At 29.5% G+C, this 13,923-nt stretch overlaps 1 protein-coding gene across 3 annotated transcripts in view; it reads left to right on the top strand.

Annotated features, from left to right (window-relative positions):
• LOC120773915 (ras-related protein Ral-a) overlaps positions 1-11,604 on the top strand; it is a 53,544-nt gene extending 41,940 nt beyond the window's left edge. The window contains exons 4-6 of one of the 3 annotated variants that reach the window (XM_040103111.1): positions 501-675; positions 4,138-4,266; positions 8,189-8,274. In XM_040103111.1, coding sequence (XP_039959045.1) covers positions 501-675; positions 4,138-4,254 — 292 coding nt within the window. In that variant the 3' untranslated portion in view covers positions 4,255-4,266; positions 8,189-8,274. Of the gene's footprint in view, positions 1-500; positions 676-4,137; positions 4,429-8,188 lie in introns of those variants that run through there. The other 2 variants (XM_040103112.1, XM_040103110.1) reach the window with 2 other exon arrangements.
• Positions 11,605-13,923: the final 2,319 nt, after the last annotated feature.

Raw genomic sequence — 13,923 nt, 5'->3', positions numbered from 1 at the left:
GTGGTGCTAGCCATATAGCGGCGGTAGAGCTACTATCTTCTAGCTAGGTATCTCTCTCTTTCGTTTTACAAATATTGAGAACGAAATGTTTTTTTTTATTTTTGAAGGTGATCCGAAATTAGCTAAACTTGCTCAAATCTCAATTCTGAAGGGGGTGAGGACTCGACTATTACAAAATATAGTGAAGGGTATAATCAACATTGTTTGCGTTTTCTAAGTCACATTTATATTTTTTTTATCACTTCAATACCTTTCTTTAATTAGTAGCACAATTTTAAAAAGTATATAAAATGTTACTCATACGCCATGTGACACGAATATCCTTTTGTGATACTGTACACTGATACAATATATAAAATATAATAAAAAATTGGTGACTTTCGGACTTCAATATATATGTATATATCTGCATAACGTGTGTATCAATAGATTATATACATATATTTAGTTACTAAACATTTAAATACGATTATTAAACCTTCGATTTCCACCATTTTCAGGGAACAAATTTTGCGTGTGAAAAATGACGAAAGCATACCGTTCCTGTTGGTGGGCAACAAATGCGACTTGAGCGACAAACGCAAAGTGCCGCTGAACGAATGCCAGACACGAGCCCAACAGTGGCAGGTGCCCTACGTGGAGACCTCCGCCAAGACGCGTGAAAACGTCGACAAGGTAAGTGCGTCGTAGTGTGTTTGTGCGTGTGTGCGTGTGCGTTAGAGTGTGTTTGGATTATTTTATGCGCGTATATGCAGTTGTATTGTTTCTCACGAAACTATTGGCATTATCTATATATATTTTGCAATTATTTCACGCGAATTCGTGCGCTGTACTCCGTCATATTGCTGTGCTGTGCGTCTCTTACGTTTCATTTCTTATTTCATTTGATCTTCATTTGACATGATTTCCTCAGTTTTCACATGATTGCAGTGCACAGTTGACTGCCCTTTCTATCTTTTTGTTATTGCTCAACACTTTGCTTTGAACCACACACACACATTTTTTGTGCGAAAAATGCAATATTATACCGTTACATTTAAATTGATCCTATTTTTTTGTGAATTTTTGTTAAAGCGCGCTCTTTTATTGTTGTCTTTGATGTCGTACTATTTTAGTTTGTTTACACTTGCATATTCTTTCATTAATTCTTAATTTGCGTTTGTTGTAGTGCAACAAAAAAGTTAACAAAATTAATAATTGAATGTAAAATAATAATCAGGCTAATATACAGTTATTTGTAGTCAACGGCATTGGCAGCATAATCTGCAAACTCTACCAGCAATTTGTTTGTCTCATACACTTCGTCATTGGTTCTTCAGTTTGTACACACATAGTGAGACTCACATGCCCCACATATTGTTTATACACTCAATATTAATTATAATATATAGCAAACATACTTACTGTACTGCAATTCGGTGTTTGTGTAATTTGATTAGTTATATAATATATTAATATATATTTTAATTTAAAAAAATTTACAATCAAAATTAGTCTGAAAGCGAAACGCGTATTCGAAAACTTTTATACATACATATGTATATATTATATGTCTCTTGTTATTTATTTAGCCAATTTTACTTAAATAAATTTCGCTCAAAGCTAGAATTTGTAATTCATAACCCCTAAATTTTTCCAAAGTGAGGTTAGAAAAGCAATAAAACTCCTAAAATTATGCAAACTCCTAGAAATATGCAGGCTCTTAAAGAAATGAATGAAACACCAAAAATAATGTGATTTCTTAAAAAAGTTTGGAAAACACCTAAAAATATGCTATATTTTATTGACTTTTCAATTTTGCAAATATTGTAAATAGTTTTAATATCTCTTAAAACGTTTAATGCAGATTTTAAATTTATTATATACAAATTCAACTAAAATAATCATTAAACAGCATTATAGTGCACCTAAAAGCTCACAATAAATCCAAATATTACAAATTTTTTATTAAATTACGTTATAACATGAAATTTAGGTGTATAATTTAGTATTTCCAATTAAAATTAAACTTTTCTTGTTAGTTTGATTCTAACATTGCATACTTTAGGGCGCTGTAGCAAAGTTTTGGTTAACATTTTTGAGATGAAATTTTATTTTAATAATTTTCAACATTTCTAATTGAGAAATATAACTTTAACGCTCTCTAAACTTTGAGTTAAGGTAATTTTAACTCTCTTTAAACTTACTTTATACTCACTTTGCATACTTTAAGGCGCTGTAGCAAAGTTTTGGGTAAAATTTTCGAGACAAAATTTAATTTTCAACATTTCGAATTGAAAATATTATTATAACTCCCTTTAAATTTAAGTTAAGGTAATTGTAATTCTCTCTAAACTTACTTTATACTCCCTTTGCATACTTTAAGGCGCTGTAGTCAAATTTTGTGGGTATTTTCGTTACAAAGTTCTTACTAAATCTGTTTTATCTGTTATAATACTTCTAAACTACAATTTTGGATCAGTTTATAATACAAAAGGAAAAAATAACGCCTATATATAAAAATTGCGCCTATAACTAGGCAACATTAACTATTTATTGCAGTTTAAGTACTACATTGTAATTCAAACCTTTTTTTAGAAAAATTTTACAACAATTTAATCGTACTATCTATGTGGTGAGAAATAGAAAATTAAAAATATAATTACAAAAATTATTTGAAAAAAATTAAAAAAAAAAAAAATTAAAAAAAAATAAAAAAATAATTACTTGAATTTTAACAATTTTCTTAAAAATTAAAAAAAAAAATAATAATAATAAAAAATTTAAAAAATTAAAAAAAAAAAATAAAAATAATAAAAATTATAAAAAAAAATTAAAGAAAAATTAAAAAATATTTAAAAAAAAAAATTTTAAGAGTTGTACATAGCACCATATTTTATAAAGACAGTGATTACTTAAATGTTTATAATTGTCTTAAAAATTAAAAAAAAATTAAAACAAAAATAAATAAATAATAAAAAATTATAAAAAAGTAAATAATAAAAAAGTTAAAAAAAATGTAAAAAAATTGTTCAGAGTTATGCATAGCACCATATTTTATAAAGCTTCGAGTGCTCACTTGAATTGAATTTTAATAATTGTCTTAAAAATTAAAAAAATTATAAAATAATAAAAGAAATTAAAAAAAAATAGAGTACATATAGGGCCATATTTTATAAAGCCATGAGTTATTACTTAAATTTGAATAATTGTCTTAAAAATTAAAAGAAAATAAAAGCAAAAATAAAAAAATAATAAAAGAATTAAAAAAAATCAAAAAAAAATTTAAAGAAAAATCAAAAAAAAATTTTTTTTTAAATTCAGAGTTATGAATATGACCATATTTTCGTTTCTTTCGCTTTCCTTATTATGAATAAATAAATAAAAAGTGTGGTAGTTACACTGTAGGACTCTGAGTGCCTCTAATTACTAAATTTTTTTTTTATTATTAAATTAATTAATAGTTCTTGTAAGAAAGTTTAAAAAGCTATGTTTTTTTTTGTATATGTACATATATGTACATATGTAAGTTGACAACAGATTTTCTGCAGGGCATGTAAGCAAATTTTTTAAGATTTCATAAAAAATGTATGGTGTCTTTAAGATAGTTTAAAAAGCTATAATTTTTATAAATATAATAATATCTAAAGTTGACAACAAAATTCCTGCAGGGCATGTAAGCAAAATCAAACAAATTTCATTGGTTATACTCCACCTCACTCCCCGAAAATAAGGTTATTTACAAGATTGAATAAAATATGTACAGACATATCCACAGAAAAAGCACACAAAAACTTTACATTTTATTCAGCAATTAAATTGTATTTTTTTCATCTATTTTTCGAAACAGCAGCACAACGAATTGGCGCAGTATTTTATTTAAATATTTATGTTTATATTTTATATTTAATTTTATTTTGCCGTAGCGTAGTAATAGTTTAGTATTTATATTTTAATGTATTTATATTTAGCAGTTTTTTATTGTTATTGCTGTATTTATTGCTTACTGTTAAACATTAAGCAAGTGAAAAGTAAAAAAAAAAACATTTAAAAAACGAAGAAATTGTGCCATACTCTCTTTTTCACTCTCTCTCTCTCACTCTCTATAAAAACGTTGTTTTCTTCTCATCCACTGTGCTCTCTTTTCGTCTTATGCAGGTATTTTTTGATTTGATGCGCGAAATAAGATCCCGCAAAACCGAAGATTCGAAAGCTACTAGCGGGCGTGCTAAAGACAGATGCAAGAAGCGGAGACTTAAGTGTACACTACTTTAGGCGTATTTGTAGGTGCATAAGCAGACTCTAAGCAAATATAAGAAAACAAAAAAAAAAACAAAAAATGAAAATATGAGAACAAAAAACACAAACAAAAACAATTGTAAAAAACAAGCGAACAAAGAATGTTAAAGAAACCCCTAACTCTACTCTACTCTACTCTCCCAACCACCAGACATCACATCGAATTAATAACCATAACCTACATAGATGATCTGTGTATATGCAATAACAACAAAATTCCTAACCGAATTACCGAGAACCGTTTGTAGTATGTACCTTTCCTTCCGTTTGTTACAAAAAAAATTAAAATTCGTTGAAAAGTTTTAGTACTTGCATTTAGTTCTATAAGCTCGCATACTAATTTGTTAACTTGTATTTTATAGAAATGCTACTTAATTGCTTACTAACTTATGTTGTTAGCGGTATTTAGTTGCCCTACGAATTGATTTGGCTTTTTTTAACACTGAGTTGCTAAAATGCAAACAAATTTTTAGTTTGTTTTGGTTTATTTTTTTAAATTTTTTTGGTTTTAGTTTAAGCTTCCCGCTCCTTGCTTACTCTGCATGCACAACTAACCTTACTAATTACAGACAATACAAAATAGTTTACAATGTTTTTTATGAATAATGATAAATTTATAAATATTTTTATTGCTTCTAAAAAACAAGTATACAGTTCGTGGTATGTTTTGAGGGGTCCACAAACAATAGCTTGACGTTTGAAGATTGTTTTTGTACCCTAAATAGGTGAGCTGTTGCCCTGAAGCTTACAATAATCAAGAGGAAATGACGAAGACTCTATAATGTATATATAATGTATATATAAATGATTAGCATGACGAGCTGAGTCGATGTAGTCATGACTGCCAGTTTTTGTATACGTGAAAGAGGCCCTTAATATTTGAGATATCCAGCTGAAATTAGGCACACTTCCATTTCTCCCCAGGAAAATGCTCATTTGTCAGAACCCTCGCTATTGAAGCACTAAAGCATACAGCTACCATACAAACTGAAAATCAAGTTCTTGTATAAAAACTATAAAAAATCAAGTTCTTGTATGAAAAACTTTTTAATTGACAAGTTATCTTCACGAAATTTGACGTGGATTATTAGCCAACTCTACAATCTACGAACAAATTGTTAAACTCGAACCACTGTAGCTGTGGCAGCCATACTAACTGACCGATCAAAATCAAGATAAACCTCTTTTTTTTATACCGTTTTATGCTGTGAAGGCTGCTATAAGAAGCCGCAATTTTTTATTCTTTCTCATTTGTTTTGCTTATACGTGTACATGTGAAAGACACGTTTTTTTCTATATATCAAGCTTTTTATGTGACCCATCTTTGATTCCTTCCAGCGAGAATTCTTTTGAGGTAAGAAAAAGTCAACGAGAGCTTAATCTAGAGCAATTGGTGGATTTTTCCTTAATTTTCATTAAATTGAAACATCGTGGGTGTGATACAAGCTTCCACGTACGCAAATATTTATAAACATTACGACCAAGAAAAAGGAACACAATCCACTTTTTGCAAATTACCAAGCCTTGTGTCACTCAAAACCCTTTATATCACTCACGTTTCTTTCGCTGCGAAATTTATAACAGAATGTTATGACTTCTCTTATAACTAAGGTAATACACATCTCACTCCCGAAATACCATATATTTGTTCGTTGATAACTCGAAATGTTAAAGACTCTTGGTGGTGTTGCATGTCTCTCTCTCTCTCTCTCTCTCAGTTATTATAAAAGTGAAGTCCAGCGTAAAACGTTATATTAACTAAAATTATGAGATATACATATGCATATTGTGACAAAAAGGCACCCGGAAATTGTAATTAAACCCCGGTTAAATAATGTTTAGGAAAAAAAATCTATTTTGCTAAGTTGGTAGGACTGTCCTTAACTACTATGCCAAATATGAGCGTGATCTGTCAACAAGTTTGTTTGCAGCAGTTGCTTAAATCGGTACACCACAGTGGTGCCTTGCGATTTTTACAATGGATAAAAATATCTAACAAAGAATTGTTCTCAAATTTTGTATTTCTAAACAAACTTTGTGTGCGGAATCATTGCGAATATTGGAAAAAGCTTATGGTGATTCAGTTTTATCAAAAACACAAACCCAAGAGTGGTACAAAGTCTTCAAAGACGAAGTCGAGAGATCTTTGAAGACATGCCCCGTTCTGGACGACCTTCAACCAATGCAACTGATGAAAATATTAAAAAAGTGAAGGATATGATGCTTGAAAATCGTCAGGCAAATATTAGAGAGATGGCAAGAGAGCTCGACATCTCTTGCGAGACCGTGCGAACGATTTTGGTGTATATTTTGTGTATGAAACGCGTTCTTGCTCGACTCGTCCCGATAAAGCTGTATTGTTTTCAAAAGCAGTACCGTAAACAGGTCTCTTTGGACATGCTTGATCGTGGGAATTGCGATCCCACATTCATGGAGAGCGTTATAATTGCTGATGAGACATGAGTTTATGAGCTTGACATGCAAACAAGTCAACGATCATCGGAGAGGAGGGAAAAAATCGAGCCAAAACCAAAAAAAATACGCCAAAGCCGCTCAAAAATCAAGATGGTGCTTATGGTTTTTTCGATATTCGTGCTTTGGCGCATTATGAACTTATTCTGGAGGGACAAACGCTATCAATAAAGAGTCATATTTGGACGTATTGAGGCGTTTGTGTGAGAACATCCGTCGAAAACGGCCGGAATTGTAGAAAAACAATTGATGGATTTTACACGATGATAATGCACCATCGCATCGAGCCAGGATTGTGACCGAATTTAAAGCCAAAAACGCAATGAATACCATCGGTCAACCAAGGTATTCACCAGATTTGGCTCGGTGTGATTTTTTCTTGTTCCCTTAACTGAAATTGCGGTTTCGTGAAACCCCCTTTTCAGTCGATCCAAGAGATGAAACAAAATTCGCTGAAGGAGTTGAAGGCCATCTCAAAAAGTGCATATGAAAAGTGTTTCGAAGACTGGAAGAATCGTTGGTATACGTCTATTACATTTGCTGGGGATTACTTTGAAGGCGACAAAACAAATATTCATGAATAATTATTTTTTTTTTTACAATTTCTGGATACTTTTTTATCACAATGTATTATATTAATTCTTGCTTATTTTCTTATCTCACATTTGTTCCTAAATCTTTAATATGCCACAGCCAACATGGTTATCAAGTTAATAAGCATCGTTCTCTCATTGCGAAAGATAAAATATTTTTTTGAGTATTTTTTTACTATTGCAATAATTTTTTTTATTAACAATAATCTTCAAATTGAGCTTAGGATTCGAAACTATGTGATTCGGCATAAGCATAATTTTTTTGTATTACTACTTTTGAAATATTGGATAATTTTATTGTAAATATGTATGTTAATCCTATACTCTAACATCTAAATAGCATTATTAACAAGCTTCAAAACTTAAACATACTAAAATACACCACAATATATACACATACATATATATATATGTACATACATATGTATATGTATACCACAATATATGAACATAACTATGAACACAAACCTTACCTACCGGTTACCTACCCGGTTTTTTATCCTCCTACGATTTGCTTTTTGGTATTGGGGCTAAATTTCTTGCTTCGAACAGCTTCATTTCATTATTTAAATTTTGTGAGAATTTTCCAAATTTTCTTTTACTGTTTCTGAATGAGTTTGTTTGTATATATGAATTCTATATTATATTAATTATGTAATTTTTTATTACATATTTTATGTTTATACATTTATTTTTTGTTTGTATTATTTGTAGTTTGAGTAGCATTTCACACCTTCGACTCATGAAAACTAAACTCATTTTCTTTAACGCCATCGCTTTACAAAAACGCAATATTTTATGTAAGACTTTACTAAAATTCTCGTATCTCTTCCAATTGTGCGCAGGTATTTTATGATTTAATCAGGGATATTTCTTCACGAAAGAAACAACGTCAGTCCGATGTGCGACAGCCGCCAAAAACCAAATCTCATTGCTGCCAACTGCTGTAATATTCATGAAATTTGAAAAAGAAAAACGAACAACATCATTAGAAAAACAAAAAAGAGGAATACAAAAACGCTGCAAATCTGAAACGACGCTGAGGAACAACACAAGCTGAATGCCGCCAATCAACAATGACAATGACGACGAATGAATAAAAACAAAATATTATCCATTTAGATAAGAAAGAATGAAAAACAAAAACAACAACATGCAAAACTGCTGTATTTCGAAGTGAAACTAAAACAAAAATAAAAAACAGTTACAGCAAGTGCTAAAACTGCAGCGCTAACTATTCGGCATGCAACGCTGTTATATTACAACAATGCAAGCGAAAATGAAAACAGCATATACAACTCAATTTATGCGTAAATTTGTAAAAAAAAATGATATTTAAAACCTATCAGCCACTTATACTTGCATGCTTACGTACATACATACATACATACATACATACATAAGTTTATATAAATATAAAGCAACACCAATTGTAAAATCAATCAACAACGTATTGTATTCAATAAATGAACAAAAACCAAAATATACAACAACAACATAAACCTGCAGACTTTGTTAATTTTATGCGAAAATTAATATTATTTATGTTTATAAAAGTTTCAATTTGTATTTGATACTCGGTGGAAAGCGTAAAACTTGATTACTGAACGTTTACTTGCAACAACATACATATATGTATGTATAAAAGCGCTGAAATAAATCAAGTTTTAAACACACATTAAACGGAGAAAACAAAATTTTGGCATTTTTTTGTGTACTAATTTTGCTTATTTCTAATTTGGCTTGTGTTTATTGTTTAAAGCAGAGCTCCCGAGCAAGCTTAATAACCCTGTTATGTAAGGCAACTAGTATATAATTGTCTCACCACTACTCATGCTTGCTGTAACGGTATTTTATTTTGCAAATTGCTAGAGTGCTTGTGGTCAACTTTTCCGAGTTAACATTTAGCATCGCTTAAAGTAAATTTTTATGTACATTTGCCTAGCAGCTTTGATACTGGACTAGTCGTCATATGTTATATCATGTCAACAGCTCGCAAAAAGTTCCACTTATACATACTCTGTATAAAGTGTAGTTTTCGTCACAATATTCGTTTGGAGTAATTTTTCATAATTTTAGGTAAAGAATTCGATGAATTAAATTTTCATGATTTTTTCAGAATTCGCTAAAACTATTTTCCAAGGTCCGACACCATATTCGTTGCATACTTTGGGGCGTCCAATCCATTTCAATTCGTATGTTTTTAATAAATTCAGCCGAAATGATGGAATTGCTTTATTCTGGCAGCATTATTCCAATTTCATATTTAAAAAATTCAAATTGTTTGCAATTTAGCATTTTAAATAAATGTTAATTTGAATTGAGAAAAATTTTATGGTTTAGAGCCTGATTTTAGTTGGAAAAACAGATGTTGAAACAAATTTTGCGAGTAATATTTCAATAATACACAAGAGTGGCATAATTTTCGTCTGTTGAAATTATTTGGTTTTGTCAATACTGCTAAATACCTAAACAAAATTTAAATTAAATTTAAAATTTTACTGATTTGCAGAAATATAGCATAATTTTAGGCATACAACTTAAATTAGAATTTTGAAAAATCTTACAAAATTATTTAAGCTTGTCTTTCCAGTAACAACTGCAAATATTTTACACAAGAGTCCACAAAAAAATAAATAAAATGTATTGAAGTGAAATTGAAAGTCAAACAAAGAATTGTGTGCGAAAAAATAGCCGTTAAAGGCATCCAACTTGTTTCAATTTTCATTTTTCAATTTTGAACTCTTTTGCTCTTTAACTTTTGCTTTAAAAATTTAATTATGTTTTTCAACATGTAACAGCTCGTATCAAACTCCATTTGGAACAACTAAAATGTGAAAAGAGCTCCCCTCAAATTCGTTTAGGACCAACAAAAATTTTAAGAGATAAGAAATTTTTTGATACATAATTTCCTAGAAATTCAATCTTAAGGTGGTATTCTGGTCTAGCCGCCTCAATTTTAGGCATTTTTCAAACATAAAAAATGGAAAGAATTTTTACTTTTAATTTTTTTATGACTTTTATTGACATTTAGAGAATATCGAAAAAAAAATTTTAAAAAATAATAAAAAAATCGTTGAATTACAGGTCTGTAGAATGATATGACTCCAACCCTTATAGCGATCTGAAATAAATAAATAGTAAAATTCCTATTTTAATTATTGTAAATATGACATATTAAATTTTTTAAAATTTTTTTTTAAATACTCAAATTTTCTAAAATTCGAGGCAGGCGTATATATTGTTTTGAATATCTAAGCTATAAATAAATATGAAAATTTTTTTTTTTAGATTTTTTCTATTTTCTAAACAAGAATACCCCCTTAAACCTGCTTTGTTATATAATTTAAATAGGCTAAGGCATCCGGTTAAAATACACATACAAGGTTACATAAATTTAATAAATCCACATACAGCTGAAAGTTAAAAAAATAACTTACTGAAACTCCTCCAACGTTCCGTCGTGGAAAAAAATACTCTAGATACTCTAGAATAAATCAAATAAAAATAAAAAAAAATTTGTTTTTGTTTTTTACTCTAAAGGCAAAAAACTAGTTTCGATTTGTAATGTTATCTTCGCTTTCTTTTGTTCTTTATCTTTTGTATATCTAAACGTTATTCGGACGCCTAACTCTACTTGGCGGCAACGCTAGTAAAGTCTTGAGCAAATCCTAAGAAAATTTTGCAATACATTTTTTTTAAATCTTCTTCTTCCTTTCATAATTGGCATAGACACCACGTACGCCGATGTAGCCGAGGCTGTGGTGTCCTTTTTAAAATCTACACTAACAAAAAAACATTATACATGTCACTATCGGCTATAAAACACTAAAACTCCTTTACTCTATAACTATTTGTGTGAACTGTGTAAACAATAATTTTTAAATGTTTTTTGTATGCTCTAATTACAGTTATTCTTATAATTATAATTACGTTTTTAAGTTTAAATAAACAATATTGTAAACATAAAAGCGAAAAGTAAAAAAGGAAAGAAATTAAAAAATGAGTCAAACGACAAATAACTACCGATACTTATATAAAATATATTGCAAACATGCTTATAAGTAATGGAATGCTTTAATTTGTACTTGTAAACATTAAAATATAATTTCTATTCATTTTTGTAAAATAACAATAAATTGCAAATTATTTTGTGTTGATATTATTAAGCGTATTATGCGAGTTGTGCAGTGAAGTTGAGGTCTAGGCGAAGCTGCATAGTTTTATGCATGAAGTGGCAGTGAAAATACAAAAAAAAAAACAACAACTATACATAAAAACAACAACAATACACTTTACTCTACGTTTTGTATTTGAATAAGCTATTGCAAGAACATACACCGCAGCGAAATTATTATATTTATACCAAACTGAATATCGTCACTTAAAAAGCAAAACTACTTATCATCGAAAATTGTAAAAAAATTTGAAATTGAGTTTTTTTATTGCTTACGATTTAATAGATCATATTACGTATACAGTATCTCAAAATTTTAACCTACCGTTCTCAGATATAACCAATAGATAACCATTTTGTAACCAATATATAACCTATACATAACCATTTTATAACCAATGTATAGGCATATTATAACCAAAACTCAAATTTTTTTTCAATATGATTAGTTTTTATTATATCGTTTTTCTTTAGCTTGTAAACTTATGAAAAGTATTAGGTTATTTTGCTTTATAGGTGACGATATATGTATGTACATGTATACTTTGACATAAAAACGCATACGCATATACAACAAAAACGCAAATATACACACATACATAAATACACACAGACATATAACAACTTCATGTATGTTCATGTATGTTTGTAAAACCGGCATGCTTGGCGGTAACCTATTTTTACCAACCTATCTATCTATAAAAAAAAACCTATAAATCTTCCTATATGTATATTGTATTTAGTAGCAACAACAAGGAAAACACATACACACGCAACTCCTAAATAAATACCCAACATTACTATTATATTTATAAATATATATATACAATACATATATACGTGTGTAATTATTTGTTTATTACTCTGTAGATTTACTTATATATATGATGCTATTGTCGTTATGTTTAATTTGATTTTTTGTAGTTATGTGTAATTCAAAATTAAAAGTAAAAAAACTTAAAAATAACAACAACAATTTTAATTGCAAACACATTCTCATACATTGTTGTAGTCTACTTCGACACATTGTGCACACACCCTCATGTCTCATATGCAATTGTTTGTTGCATTGTTGCAAATTAAAGCTGCAGTTCAAAGAAAATAAAAAGAAAAAAAAACAAAAACAAATCAGCTGCATGCGAGCGAAGCAAGTGCGAAAAATTACAACAACAAAAAAATCAAAAATTATAAAAAAACGTTCGTTGACTTTGCAAATGTCAATAGAAATGTAAGCAAACAGAAACTTTCTTAACTAAACTAAGCCGCAAACGACGAAAAATTATACATAATTATTAAAAGTAAAGTAATTTAATGATGATGAAGATGCGTAACATTCAAACAATCGCTACAAAATATACATACTTATATATAAATAAAAAAATGTACGAATATGCATTTGTTTTTTGTAAGAAAAATTCTTAATGAAAAATCCCAAAAATAGCTTCAATAAAAAATCAACTGAAAAATATGCGGCGTTTTTATTTTTTATATAAAAAGGGAAGATAAAAAAAGCATAGAAGTTAACTACTTCGGCGCCGCAGCTCTAGTGCTCTTCACAAGCGCATGCCTTATAGCATAAAATGGTATAAAAGGAGCTTTATCTTGATTTTGATCGGCCAGTTTGTATGACAGCTGTATGCTATTGTGGTTCGATCTGAACAATTTGTTCGGAGATTGTAGCGCTACCTTGGACAATAATCCATGTCAATTTTTGTGAATATACCTCGTCAAATCAAAAGGTTTCTCATACAAGGACTTGGTTTTAATAGTTCAATTTATATGGCAGCCATACGCTATAGTGTTCCGATCTGAAAAAACTGAGTTGCTTCATGGCGTGTGCAAAATTTCCGAGCGATATCTCATAAACTGAGGGTCAAGTTGGCGTATATGCATACAATTAGACATGGTTACATTGGATCCGCTCGTTACGCTGATCATATGAGTATATATGTATTTTATTTATTTATTTATTTATTTATTTATAATAATTCATATAACAAAAAAGAGTTTTATTATATAAATACATAAACGCATATGTATTTCATAGGTCCTCCAACTTGGTAATGGGTCAAATTTCATGGCAAACTTAGAATATTCTGCTCAAGGACTAAACATTGCCTTTACAGGCGCCTTAAAAGAGGGCGTTACTAAATTCTAATTGCGATTGTATTCTATATCTCTAGGAAGTCAAGTATGTCAGGTGCCAATCTATGTACAAAAGTCTTTAAATTATTATACTCGCAAAATGGCCTCAAAACTTGCTGAATCCTTTAATATTCGGTGTATATACCATAAACCCACATATCACGAAGAGGTGGAGAGGAGTAGGAATATGAACAAAAGCGTGGACCAGGAACTGCAAGAAGTGTAAGCAGCTACAAAACAAATAAGTATGTACTCTAC

The sequence above is a fragment of the Bactrocera tryoni genome, chromosome 4, assembly GCF_016617805.1.
Source record: "Bactrocera tryoni isolate S06 chromosome 4, CSIRO_BtryS06_freeze2, whole genome shotgun sequence".
Classification (NCBI taxonomy): Eukaryota; Metazoa; Arthropoda; class Insecta; order Diptera; family Tephritidae; genus Bactrocera; species Bactrocera tryoni.
This window is presented reverse-complemented; position numbering and strand designations above follow the sequence as displayed.